The 14,401-nt window shown below is 42.4% G+C and overlaps 1 protein-coding gene across 2 annotated transcripts; it reads right to left on the bottom strand.

The window, feature by feature from the left end:
* Window positions 1-25: 25 nt before the first annotated feature.
* Window positions 26-13,617, bottom strand: anln (anillin, actin binding protein). Of its 2 annotated transcripts, none has more exons than XM_079288655.1 (23): window positions 13,481-13,617; window positions 12,042-12,192; window positions 11,505-11,933; window positions 10,905-11,230; window positions 10,359-10,701; window positions 9,706-9,914; window positions 9,492-9,602; window positions 9,300-9,411; window positions 8,656-8,951; window positions 8,398-8,537; window positions 8,160-8,301; window positions 7,859-7,994; window positions 7,205-7,384; window positions 6,731-6,857; window positions 4,608-4,656; window positions 4,383-4,436; window positions 4,035-4,067; window positions 3,906-3,924; window positions 3,676-3,788; window positions 3,026-3,112; window positions 2,806-2,913; window positions 1,988-2,160; window positions 26-1,446 (listed from the first exon to the last, which is right to left on the bottom strand). In XM_079288655.1, exons 1-23 carry the CDS (start codon window positions 13,496-13,498, stop codon window positions 1,332-1,334), a joined length of 3,471 nt encoding a protein of 1,156 aa, XP_079144781.1. In that variant the 5' UTR covers window positions 13,499-13,617; the 3' UTR covers window positions 26-1,331. The 2 variants fall into 2 exon arrangements, with proteins under 2 accessions (XP_079144781.1, XP_079144782.1); XM_079288656.1 differs by having other exon boundaries at window positions 9,300-9,405.
* Between the last annotated feature and the right edge of the window lie 784 nt (window positions 13,618-14,401).

Genomic DNA, 14,401 nt, shown 5'->3' with positions numbered 1-14,401 from the left:
ATCATAAAACATATTTTAGACTCAATTTAATGTTACATTTCAATAAAATGACAAAAGGAACTTGAGCATTCGTAACCTGGTCCATTTTGGTCAAAGCAGGCATTTATTGAAGTCTCATAGAACCACAAAGTGAAGAACTGTGCTGAAGTACCCGCTGAGAGCCCTTATACATCTCCTGCTCCCTCATATTCGTCATGATGAAAAGGTATGTAGAGGGTATGCAGAAAGAATACATCTGTGTACGTTGTATTATTTAGCAACATGATGAAAATGCACTTTCACTTCTACTGAAATTACATTTACTAACACCTGCAGTCACTGTGAGGTCTGTTACATAAGCAACGCAGACTGTGTGAGGGGAAACTGTGTAGTCTAAAATGTTTTGTGATCGCATCATCTGCTGCAACGCCACATACTTCTGATAAAATCTCTTAATGCGCAACTAAAAATAAACGAGTCCGTCTCCTTTTAAAATAAATATATCCGTACTTTGACAGACTGTGCAGGGTGCATGAGCCCGCCGGATTGTTTTCAAAGCGCTGTGTTTGCAGCCATTAAGAACGTAGACCATTCTGATGCTCAAACTGAAGACCTCCTGCGTCGATGAGCCGTTTTAAAAACAGATGCAGCGTAAAGGCAGGCTCATAAATAAGCGGGCCAATACCGTAAAACAAATATAAAATAGGTTGGTGAGGTTCTAGCGTAGACTATGTAACAGACCTTACCCGTGGTTATCCAAAACTCCACACCGAAACAAAGACACACACTTAACATCACAACTAGATTGAAAGCTGGGGTACGACTGCATGGCAATGGAAAAACGTGTGAATCCTGCCGCAAGTTATGAAAGCTAATATATAAAGTAAAAACTTACCAAAAGTCTCAGTATTGTTCTGTTCTGCCATGCAGGATAAAATGTGATAAAACTGTGGCGCCTCAGTATTCATCTGTAATTATAACATCATTTATATACATTGATTTCAGCCTTAAAACCAAATCATTTAAAGCCATGCATTGTGTGTCGAGGACACTGAATATTGGCATTAATATAAAAAAATGTGGCAACTCACAAACACCCAAACACTAGAATATCAAACCAGTGTGGAAATGTAGTGAAAAAAAAATAGTGCCAAACCCCGACTCCAACACAAAATACTGTACTGAAATGTCTCGATGGCTTTATTTACCTCCTCCTCTGATCTTTAACTTATGTGTCTGATCACTGATGATATTTAACAATTGGCATACTGTATTGCACTTTGTGATTGCATGCGTCACTGATAATGAAAGGCCCGAGCGATAGCAGGGCTGGCTGTGACAGAGCGCGGTGATTACAGCGGCTTGTAACAGGCGTCCGGTTGCCACATACGCAGATCCACCACAATCTGGTTCAGCTTCTTCATCCACAGATTCCTCTCGTCCTTAGTGTCTGCACTCAGCCAGTTTCTGCACAGAAGAACAAAACTGTTATTTATAGACACTTTTCCCCATACGTCAGACTTTGATTAGTTTGATAGGCGTGATTTAATAAATTAAATAGTTCTTTGATGAGGATGTTGTAACGGATGTGAGCTAAACATCGTTTATCTCGCTTCTTAACTTTGAAACAGACTGATGCAGTCAACTTTAAAATGAAGCCTACAATATTTAGAGAGAATGTAATTTTTTTTTTAGCATTTAGGGGGAATGTAATTTTTTTAACATTTAGGGGGAATGTAATTTTTTTGATATTTAGGGAGAATGTAATTTTTTTTAGTATTTAGGGAGAATGTAATTCTTTTGATATTTAGGGAGAATGTAATTTTTTTAATATTTAGGGAGAATGTAATTTTTTTTATATTTAGGGAGAATGTAATTTTTTTTAGTATTTAGGGAGAATGTAATTTTTTTAATATTTAGGGAGAATGTAATTTTTTTAATATTTAGGGAGAATGTAATTTTTTTTCTCCAATGTGGTGCAGCCCTGATGACAATGGTAGCAACTTACTTGGTGACACACATGGTGTTCTGGCACTGGCTGACGAGTGTTTCTTTGTCATCCTCTCTTCGTGGTCTGACTGTGATGAGCTCAAATGTGTGGGGTCTGGCACAGAACTCCCGGTTGGCTGGTTCCACCTTATTGCTGGTGCAGTTAGCCAGGCTGACGCGGCCGATGGGATTCTGACAGAAGAACGAAAGAAAGAAAACAAACGAGGTGTTTAAGACAAACGCAACATTTATATCATATATATTAATTCAGATTTGACCTCATGTCACCAGGAGACGGCTACAGGCTTTTAAGAAGCTACATTGACCTCGTGGAGACTGTTTTACTTTCTTAAATCAACAGGAAGAGAATATCAAGGCTGGACCAAACCCTCCGCTCTGGTGAGATGTTAACCAGCGAGAAACACTAACACCTGCACATTTCATTTGACCCAAAATGATCCAACATTACTATGGCATCTGAGAAAAAGTAACAATTGTAAAAGATGACTAACATGTGATGTCTTAAGAGTTCCCTGATACCAGTGTTTGGGTCTAATGGCTCGGTATGTATCTTTTCATTTGCCACTTCTCTAGCGTAAACACACGCTCAATGGACAGCGATCCACAGCCTCGTGAAAACACACCAGTGTGCAAGTTGCAGACAGCCATAACTTTTCACTCAATAAAACATGTTTATTTGTAAAGCTGTGGGAGGCTCACACAGCTGGCCCTGAAAGATGCCACATTTATGGCAAATATGCCAGGGTTGAAATACATATTTCTTTCAATGGTAACTAATATCTATACACAAAAAAAAAAAAAACAGAGCTCAGCTACCTTGCGCTTCTCATCGTCTGGGTAGGTCCAGTAGGAGATGCAGTATCCAGACAGGACACACCACCTCCTGTGCCACGCTCCAAATCCACTCACATCTTCAAACATCGTCTAGAGGAGAGGGCAATTCAAATAACAACGGATTTGTATTGTGACATAGCAGATCGATACCAGCCTCGGCTTTCGTTAATCTGTGGTGACGATTTGATGGGCCTGCGCTCACCAGGAAGCCCTTCTCCTCCACTTTGGAGCCAACTTCACACTGCATCTTGAGGTAGACGTGGCCCTCCAGAGGGCACAAGAATGGCACCTTGAAGCAAGGGTAGAGAGGCTTCATTAAAAGCTCAGAGACCATGGTCACCATTCATAATGTTCAACGTCACAAGACAGGGTTCAAATAAATAAAGGTTACGATGTCTCAAAGATGGTTAAAAATCAAGACGGTGACGAAAGGCAATAAAAACAAATGTTAGTGTCACAATGCAGTTAAACGGATTCCTTGTTATCGTGTGTTCACCGTCCTTCCCCACAAACAGAACAACAAACAGGGCAAGTAGTAACCTTGGTATGAAACATGTCACGGAGTAGTTCTCTTTCACTCCCTTCATATACGATCTAAAAGAAAGATATTGAGGGAGGTGAACGGGGTGCAGAGGGAGAACAAACACGGTCACTGCGAGTCTCTGTGAGACGATCCAAGTGAGCATCACACATACAGCACGGACACTGTGCCTTCACACCAAGGCCCGTCGCAGACGCAGTGCAGACAATAGAAGGAAACGTAAGTGCTCTAAAAGGGAGAATGTGGAAGAAGGGACACAAGGACATTATTTAAAAAAAGAAAGAAAACGGTGACATTAATAGTTTCTATACCTTCTCCAAAGGAAATTTGTTTGTCCCGATAGAGGCCAGGGTGAGCTTGTGTGATCCGACCAGGACGAAGTTACTGGTGCGAACAGCATTGGGGCCTCCTGGACTGGCCACAACTACACACAGAAAGAATGACATCATTAAAAAGGGAGATGCGTGAGATGCAAAAAGGCGTCGAATACATTTCAGTCAACAGAACAAATAGTTTTAGATTTAATATTCTTTGACCCTACCTGGTGTGTGGACACTTTTCTGCAAGACAAGAAATGAAACCAGCACATTAAAATACAAACGCCGGGCAGATGAGAAGTTACCGGTACATTCTGATATATGATTATAGACAATACATCTGAAATACTTACAGTGATGGCGAGGAATCTCTTTGGAGTGATCGCCTGGACAGATAGAAGTAAAGCAAATCATTAAAAAGTGTTTTTTTGGGAGCGACAGTAATTTGTCTGGAGGGAGATATCCGTTAACATTTCTCTCCACCACCTGAAGCTGTGCAGGGAAACAGTGACTTTCTTCAGACTCCGCCCACACAGTGCACACCCACCAACATGTAAGGGATTTAATACAGACTGTTCATACCGACACACACACACATAATGGGCCTCATGAACCTCTCTCCATATTATCTGGACACACACACACTTGACTGATCACGTATTTTCCATTTGGTAAAAAAAATAAGCAAATTGGGGATTTACCTTTGACTTGCTGGGTTTCTTCTTCTTGTCACCGCAGGCGTCACGCTTCTGCACCTGAAGACGTCACGAGTTAACACACAAGATCATAATGGATCAGATGTCAGTACCTCTAGATTGCAGCGCAATAATAAATCGTGAAAGCAACTGAAGCCCAGTAAATACAGTGGATATGTGGTCAGAGCCTCATTATTCTGCTCTCTGTAAACCCTGATGCAGGACACTCACCAAGCAATAGACCTCAACAGCAATTTCAAAGTCACTGGAGACGTCAGATCTGAAGGTGAGGAAGAAGAGGGACAATTAAGATCAACACGAGTACACCAGTATGAGATCTGTTCAACAGGAAGTGGTTACATTTAATGTGTCGGAATCTAGAGCTGTACCGAATGTCGTGTTTTTCATGTTAGCTTCTGTTGAGGTTTAGGAATGAAGCTTTGAATGTCTGTCGTCACATTTTATGACAAAATCACCTTACGGAAAAATAAAAAAACGCTCGAACAAAATCCTCAATTTGAATAAAGAGATTCATCGGATTAAATCAGTTCGTCTTTTTAGTTCTTTAATGATCTTTCTTTGATGAATATAACTCGTCAGTGCCTCCTCATCGTGCGTGTTCGGCAGTGGTGTATAGTAACGAAGTAGAAATACTTCGTTACTGTACTTAAGTAGTTTTTTTGGGTATCTGTACTTTACTTTACTACTTATATTTCTGTTTACTTTTACTTTACTACATTTTGCAAAGAAAACTGATACTTTTACTCCGATACATTTCCCCTGAAACCTTCGTTACTCGCTACAAAATCAAATCTATCTTCAGAAACAAAATGAATCATGAGAGCAGCGTCGGGGACTGTGGTGGAACACAGACTGCAAGCAAGCAGGTTTGGTGAATCAGTGGTCCTAGCAGCAAGTTAAATCATTGGTTAATCACGTTAATGCACAATTGCAAACAAGTGCTCTCAAAGCCGCGGTGTTTGATTCCCAGTGATGCCCAGGATGCTACATGCTATAAGCTAGCGGGCGACTACCTGAGTAGCATTCCACTCTACGATGACTGATTTCATGATGGAAGCAGAAATGGAAGCACCTGCTACTCCCGCAACAAACGACGGTGGTGACGAAGACCAACACCCGTGGATCGCTAGCGAGTTAGTGAGCTGAGGAAGTGTTGACAGTTGTGCAGCACTAGTTGGCTAACGTTAGCTGTAGCTGTATACACGGATTGACAGGAGCCGCGAGAGCGCAGCATTAGGGAAATCCTTCACAGCTGTGTGCAAGCTGTCTGTGACGCTGAACACACCTCTACCTGCCTCAGCGGCCTGTGAAAGGATATTTAGCATCGCAGGACTAGTCTTCACCCAAGAAGAGCGAGGTTGAATTCTCGCAATTTTGAAAACCAACTTCTTTTGAAGATGAACAGGACATGTTTCAGTTTCAAGTAATGACTGAGTTGTTACTTTCGGTGCTGCTTTAGTATTGATCATGTTTTGATATTTGAGTCATGTTGTGGATGATCAGATGGAGTTATGATGGTAGCAGTCGCCCAATTGCAGATTCAGCTTGAGCAAAACCTTTGTATTCAAATCAGGCCCATAGGAGTTTACAAGGCAGGCGTCCTTTCTCAAACCACTGACCTGATGCATCAAGTGGATATGTTTTGCTGAACATAATATTATGCATTTGCCCTCTACATCCTCTAGTCTAATGAGCAGACTTATAAACGCACTGTTACAACTCCTTCATAGTGTCATATTGCTTTACGGAGAATTATGATGATAAGTTCATAGTAGATGCAAAAGTATACTTATGTACAATATATTATGTTGAACATTGTTGCTCCTGGATGGATCACAGCCAACCCAATTATGTTCAACACAGCTCCATGTCCTTGGTCATGGTGCCACAGCACTTAAAAGAATAAACTTCATAATTCTCACAATTCTGACCCTTTGCTTTTTTATTAACAGCATTTACTTGTACTTTTACTTTCAATGAACAGGTTATGATGTTCATTTAATGTTCAGGTTATGATGTACATTTAATATCAGAAAATTACTTTTGATACTTAAGTACTTTTGTACTTAAGTACAATAAATATCAGATACTTTAAGACTTTTACTCAAGTAGTATTCTAAGAGGTGACTTTTTACTTTTACTTGAGTAGTTTTCCAGTAAGGTATCTTTACTTTTACTCAAGTATGGCTTTTGAGTACTTTATACACCACTGGTGTTCGGTAAGCGAGAGAACAAAGGTTTTTTTTTGACTGCATCTGAATCACAATCACATCATCCTCAGTCGTTATAAAATGATGCGTGTTCCTTCATATGAGCAGGAGTGCAGGGCTTACATGGTGAACTTGGTGGGGAAAGCCAGGGTGTCCCCGCTCAGGCCCTGGTGGGTGCTGGCTAAAGGTGTGGCCACAGTGTTCTCTGCTCCCGCACGAATCATCAAGAAGAACGAATGTTTGGCCGACTCTGAAATAATCAAGATAGAAAAATATGGACAACCATCAGTATGACAAATACTCAGCCAGTGACTAAGACCAAATATATAAATAGACTCCAAAACACAACTCTGGAAGGTTTGACCAGGAATCAAGTAAAAGGCTACTTTGATTCTGAACATGAATATCATTAGCATCAATTCAAAGCCAACATTTACAATATTGAGCATTAGTGACAACTGGGCCCTGTTGCAGAAAGCAGGATTACTGAAATCTGTTTGTTAAACCTGCTTTCTAAAACAGGGCCCTGATGTCTGGAGAGACAGTGGAGTGTTGCTTTAAACTACTGAACTGGGGTTCTAAGCATTTTGAGCCTACCTGGCTTGTTGGCGATGGAGCAAACAAAGTCTGCCTTGAGAGGCAGGCGCAACTCATGCAGGGTGATGGAGCCCCTGGAGGCAGACATGCTAGAAGGTTCTGGGGCTGCAGAGGCCTTATGGCCCTTTGGGTCTCCTTTCAGACGGTCCAGCTCGGCCTTCAACGCCTCCCTCCTCTCCGCTAAGACAGTCAAAAGGACAGAAAGTCAAGCGTTGATACGACTGAATCCTAAAGATAGGGGCTGATGGGCTGTAGTGGTTATGTTGTATTGTGGTTTTATCATTAATAAAAGACAGATGTTAGGTTTACACACAGCCTAGAAGTGGCAGCATGAATGTATTTTGCATTGCATAGAACACTTTGAGTGGCATCTTTCATTATTTTTGTACACTTGCATGGTCTCAGATATGCTCACATGTTGAATTCTTTTTTCACATTCAAAATAAAAGATTTTAGTGACACCTTGTGCCTTACTTTAAAATAAAGTTGCTCTGAAGTCCAAAAAACTGCCATAAAATTACAAATGTTATTTTCCATACAAAGAGCCATTGTTTTCTGTACACTAAATGCAAAGTTCCCCCAAAATATGTCCTTAGTGAGGCACAACGGTTAAGTATAAGACCCCAAATGTGTTTGTTGTCTGGATCAACTCACTTGCCACCAGCAGCAGCCTCTCTGCCTCAGCCTCCACCTGGGATCCTCTGCCATGCTCTTCATCCGTGCAGCAATTCAGTGCCTGACTGGCCTGATGAATGACTGTCTGCTGCAGGTTCACCTCATTTGTTAGAATCTAAAGAAACACAATAGAGTGTTCGACATGTTTGCCTTCCGTATGGTGAACTAGAACATGTACTTCAAATCAGGTCCACAGAGTTCACATGAAAACGGAACACTCATACTGTAAGCGTGCTGCAGGGAACAACACGAATCAAAGTTCAAAGTATTTATTCCAAACCTTCATCTTCTGTTTGATACTGGAGAGACTGGATCCTCTTGGTTCCTCCGCTCTGTGAGAAACGTCCTCTTTTCTCACGATCACCTGTTTCACGGTAGGTCTCTCGGTCTCTTTCACCCGGATGGACCTGTATGCATCGATGCTAGCACACACAGAACACAAGCGGATGAGATTTCCTGCAAACGACGACGACAGCCGACTTCAATCAATCCAAGTGACATAAAACGGGCGCACTTACCTATACGGCAGTTTGTGGTCCTCGTCCAAGGCCTCTGAGGAGGCGGTCCGTACTATGTTGGTTCTCTGGAACTTGCTGGGTTTGGAAACATTGCCTGGAGTGTTGCTCTTCACGAGGAACGAGCTGGCTGGAGTTGACGTCTGCAGACAACATGAAGAAAATGTTTTTGTTAAGAGGTTGCTCGTCATGTTTGCCTGACGGTAACTCTAACAGGAAGTAGATGCAAGTGGCAGAGGGAGACGCCACGTTCGGGCCTACCATCATTCGTCTCTCTGGACTCTTCACCACCTCTGCCAGTGGAGTGAGGAGGGACATGGAGGAGATATTCAAAGCATCTTCCTCCTCCTCATCATCACTCTGGTCCAGGGCTCTATCAAACAGCTCGTTGATAACAGCAGAGTTGATGGACTGGTCCACATTCATCTCTATCTCCCTGACCACCTCCTCCTCGTCTTCTTCTTCTGTGGTTTCATCACTTGTTTTCGCTACAGTATGGTCGACCACCCTCAGAGGACTGGATGTTGAGGTGGGAGGCGAGAGCATCAACACAGGACCTGATATTTCACACAATCTTAGTTAGAAAACATTACACTGAACACCTCGACCAAAACTAGTAAAGTCTTAAATTTCCTGTGACAATGAAAGCAATCATTTAAAGATGTAATGAACAACTTTAAGACTGAACACAGAGTTCAAGAGCTTTGGTAATACACAGCTCTTTGCTCAATAAAAACTCGGGAACACACATAATGATGGTGAATCCTAACTTGTTACATGAGGCACAGCTCGCAGCTTTAATGAGAGCCCTAACGGATGAAAGAACAACTGCCAATGCTAGTAACTGAAACATCTGGACACAAACAAATAGAAATGTCCAAACATAAATATGAAATGTTGAATACCTGGAGGAGGGCACTTCGTGGGTGTTTCTATACTCTCAGTAGAAGGTGCTGAGGGTTCATCCCGCGGCTCACATCGGGGAACTTCAGCCTCCACGGGCTTGTCAAGCTGTTCCTAAAAAGGACATTTTTTAATTAAATATAATCTTGCATTTTCTATGAAAGCATTTGTGTGTCAGATGCTGATTGGCCAACCTTGATGTCTGTGTTTTTATTGGCTGTTGCTGCTTGCTCGTTGTTTTTCCACATATTGTTGTTCCCCTTCTGAAAGCGATTCCGAATCTGAGCCAGCTCAGACTCTCGCTCCTGAAATTAGTTTAATAAAAAATAAAATGTTAATATCGTTATATCAAACAGAATGACTGCAACAATAAGAGGATACAGCTTAGCATCTGTAACATTCATTGACCTGCTTCTGTCTTTGGGTGAGATCAGCAGTGGTTGTGTTTGCAGCTCGGGCGGCTCTGAGCCTCTCCTGCACCAGCCTGGTGTTTGGTGTGACTGATGACGGAGTTACAGTGGGAGTCTTGCACTGGGCAGCACCCCCAGCTGGGGCGCTCTGGTTGCTGCTGCGCTCCTGGCACCTCTCTCCAAAGCGCTCCAGGAAAGACTTCACACCTGTTGGGAATGAAGGGAAGAAACAGATCACATTTCTTCGTACACGTGGAGGAAAGAAGAAAATACGAAACTAAACAAATCTAGCGAGTAATATATTGCCGGCTTGTGCATATCAGAAAAATACGAGGTTGGGTGTAAATAGAAAATGGAAGACGTGGCCAAAACAACACCAAGGACATACTTCAATTTGTGTGTGGATTTTCTCCTTTGTTGAAATTTATATATATTTATATCATATGTAACATACGATACACACGTATCATAATCAGTATCAGGAAGGAAAAAATGGTCTCGATACTTAACATTATATTGTACGACCTATATTGTTTTTCAAGTAATTCAGTAACTCTGAAACAGCACATCTTACTTTTACTGCCACTGAATTATCCCTCTATATACACAATTGTATTAAATAAGTCAAAATTGGATTGCAACATGACTCACCAGGTGTCCCAGCAGTGGCTATTTCCTGAGGGCCAGCAGTGGTGGGCTTGCCGCGGAATTCTGCCTTCTGGGGGCTGGAGGTGAGACCCCTAGAGAAGGCCTGATTCTTCAGGGGGCTTTGAGGCACTGATGTTGAGGAGGAGGGACCGGCCTTCTGGGGACTGGGGGGGAAGGCTTTTCCCTGGAGGGAACTCTTCTGGGGAGTAGAAGGGAAGGTCTCCCCCTGACTGAACATCTTCTGAGGACTGATTCCTGACTTAAGTGCCGGCCTGGCTGCAGGAATGTCAGCCTTCTGGGGGCTTGGGAGAATCACTCGGCTCGGCTTCGCTGGACAATTAAGAACCTGTTAAGAAGACATGCAATCGTTTTATTCAAAAACAACACAAGTTGGGGGCGTCCTGGTGGTCTAACTAGGCATTGAGAACAAAACAAACATGAAAGCTGCTGCGTTGACAGAGGCATGTTGCTTCAGTGACACCTCGTACTTTATGACAGCCAGACATAACTGCTTATGCTGAAGAAAAAGACACGTTCAGGTAAATCTACCTGAGAGCTGGGTGTAGACTTGATGCTTCCTGTTGAACTGGCCACCACATGGCCTGCAGCACTTGGTTTAGTGCCGGCAGCCACAGCAGCTCTGACTGCTAACTTATGAACAGCTGTACCGGGCTTCTGTTTTGCAGTCTCAGTGGGAATGTTAGCATGGCTCAGGTCGTCTTCCCAGGTTCCAATGGTGGCGGCGAGGTTGGCGAGTCGGCCTCTCCTCCCAACGGGAGTTCCCGAGGACACGGTGGGGACGGCAGCTGGTGGGACCTCAGCTGGTTTCTTCAACGGGGACAGGGAGGTGCAGTCTGGAACTGCTTCAGAGGAGTCTGAAAAGGGGGCAAAATGTTTGATATGGGCAGGGACAAACTACATGACAGAGAGACGTATGAAAGAATGGACCGCACACAACTCTTTACGACTACAATTGACAAACTACAGTCAAAAAACAATCCAGTTGTGTGTTTTGTTATTGTGGTGTGATGCTTCTCTTTTGTTTACCCCTTGATTATAGATGGTGTCTTTAAATATTTTACATTTCTTTCATGAAAACCAAAACAAATGAAGAAAGAGAATCTCAACCAGCAAACCAAATATCCGTACCATCACCATCCCAATACTTTCTCTGCTGTGCTAGCCTCTGCAGACGAGACCTCATGCCAGCAGCAGGTGGAGCTGCGACTTCCACCAGGTGCTCCTTGTTCCCCTGCCAGGCTGAACTGGCAGACGCCATCTCTACTTCTCTGCTGCTCGGAGGATTCGGAGCTGGGGTCATTTTCTCTGGCTCTGGAGTTTTCCACTGCCCTTGATGAGGCTGGACAGCAGGCCGGGTCGCAGTCTTCTCCAGGGAGGATGAATGACGAACGCTGGCAGGCCCCACCGGGGGTTTCTTGTCTGTGGGAGGATCCGCGAGCACAGGAGCAACAGCTCGTGTCGTCACTGGCTCCTGGTTTTCCTCACCGGCTGCAGGAGAGGCATTTTCCTCTGAGCACCTGCGCTTGGAGGGAGAAGGCCTGGAGGACACCTGTGGAACTGGGAGGAAGTGACAGGGAAACATAAGCAAAGAGGAGAGCTGCAGCTCACTGGTCAAACTGACAGGACAAGGCTCGGCAGACAGCAATCCAACACATGTGTTCGTACCTTTATCAGTGGCTGGCTCACTGATCACACTATTGGTGTCAGCCAGCGGCTCTCTGGGCCGTTTGACCATCTGTCTGTTGGCTGCATTTGGTCTCTCTGCCAATTTCTTCTGCAGATTCTCTCTGCGAGCCCGAGTCCGCTCCAACAGTTTCTTGTTTGACATTAAAAAAAACATTGTTACAAAGGCTGCTTTACACTTTCTGAGGAAGGACAGAATGACATCAGAATCTATATTATAGTTTTTATGACCAGAAACCTGAAGATGACAACATTTTCAATTGGAAAGCTTGTTTCCACTATTTTCCAAAGAATCATGAAAAACGAAGTGAGTCTGACGGTGCTATGAAAACTGATCTTTAACTATGTTGTGCCATAGAATTTGAGATTCAGACCTCTTTTATAATCACACTTGTGAGACTTGCAGTTAGTCTGTGTATTGGTCAAAATATGCTGATTCTCTGTCCCAAATATCTGCTGGATCTGTAAATGTTTGGAAAAAGGGCAGAGCACATTGTCGGTCTCTATGTGAGCTACTAACAGGCAACACAGACACACAAAACAATCCTTCACCAGAGATAAAAAGGCTTCCGTTTGCTTGCCCTCTTGATCCCTTTTTCTTCTTTCCTTAACGTGACATGCCCTTCACTTGGTCTCACAATCTGATTTACTGTCTGTTAACTGTGCAAACCCAAACACATTCCTGAGGCTGCACCGCCTTCACAGTGTGGAAAACTTGAAGTCACATTAAACAGCATTCCTCAGGAATGAGACACTCCTGAGTGTAGTTCCTGGATTTGAAATTTCAAACTCTACTGGCTCAGATACTGGAGTAACAAGAAATGCAGTTAGAAAGAGGAAGACAAATTCTAGCCTAAGCTTGTAACAACAGCATGAGTGCATGAAGGCAAAGAGAGTGTTGGACACTTTCCAGTGCTGACACATACCATTGCCTTAAATGGAGGCAAAGCTGTTTGATTTGAATAACAGTCATTGCTGGAGTGAAATGAAGAAGTACAAAAGTGAACTGGTCAGGCAGAAGCCTGGCTAAATTAGACAACGTAATTATTGCGAAATGGTCAAACATGTAACCGTAAAGTTAGAAAACTTAAGTTTCATAATAGTTACAGCTAGCTGTTAGAAGATTATGGTGACTTACAAAGCTAACTGTTAGTTGTTATTTTTATTTTAGATTTGTGGTTGCAGACAACTGACAAAACAAAGACAACACGTGATTTGTTTTTCTTCCATTGTACATATTATCATACAATACAATTCTGCATGGTAATGTAAACACACGACACATTATTATGGAAGTAAACAAGTTAAGTCTCCTGCCATAATTAGGACATAGGAAATATTGTGCTATCATTAGCAAGTAACGTCAACCTTACGTTAGCTAATAGCTAACGCTACATCATATCTGCCGTTAGTTAACTTACCTCAGTAAATGGATCCATTTCGGACAGTTTATCCCTATCGATCACTATTTAAGCAACGCTGTTAAAGTGCTGTACACAAACGGTGAGGAAGAGCTGGGCGGCTCTCAGCTTGTCTTCTTCTCTCTTCTACTCTCTGCTACGAAACAAGTGTTCAAATTTGAATTTCAGCGCTGGATCTACTGCGCATGCACCAACAGTTGGAAGCCCTTGAGGAACCAATCAGAATCAACGAGCCTTGGACAGCCTATCACAGGCTGGGTGCGTGGTCACGTTACAAGAAGGCGTCACTCCATGATGCACTTCACATGTTTTATGAATCAGTCTTCTATGTATTCAAATGATAAAGCGGTTAAAACGTACGCTGACCGAGTTCCCTTCGTCGTCTGCAATGTGATCTGCAACATGCACAACATATACACTTTATCGACACGTTTTTTTTGTAGTTTCCACTGTTTAACTGTACAACTTACACCAAAAAAGATGAGCAGATATGCTAGAAAAATGTTGTGTTTCCATTAAAAAGTCCCCATGTTTTGTAAAACATGCGAAACATAAAAAAAAAAAAATATGTGCATACAAACAATTCTTCTGTCTGTATATATACTATTTACAGTTATATTTGAGTTATTGTGGATTTTTTACTTTTTTACTTAGTTAATATTCTTTAATATTTATTACGTATTCACTTATTTATAATACTTGTTTTGATCTTGTTTTTACTATGTCTCTTGTTTGCACGATCCACTATGCTGCTGTAATCCTGTAAATTTCCCTGCTGCGGGACTAATAAAGGATTATTTTAATTTTATCTTATATCAAATCCTGCATTAACTTTTCAATTCATCAGTTTCGTCAAAAATTCAAATTACAAGTTAAAAAAGTTAGTGTTAAATGTTAAATGTCATGACTGTTAATAACAGG

Source organism: Melanostigma gelatinosum, assembly GCF_949748355.1.
Source record: "Melanostigma gelatinosum genome assembly, chromosome: 17".
In the NCBI taxonomy this organism is placed as follows: Eukaryota; Metazoa; Chordata; class Actinopteri; order Perciformes; family Zoarcidae; genus Melanostigma; species Melanostigma gelatinosum.
The sequence above is the reverse complement of the archived record's forward strand: the minus strand, read 5'-3'. Positions and strand labels throughout refer to the sequence as shown.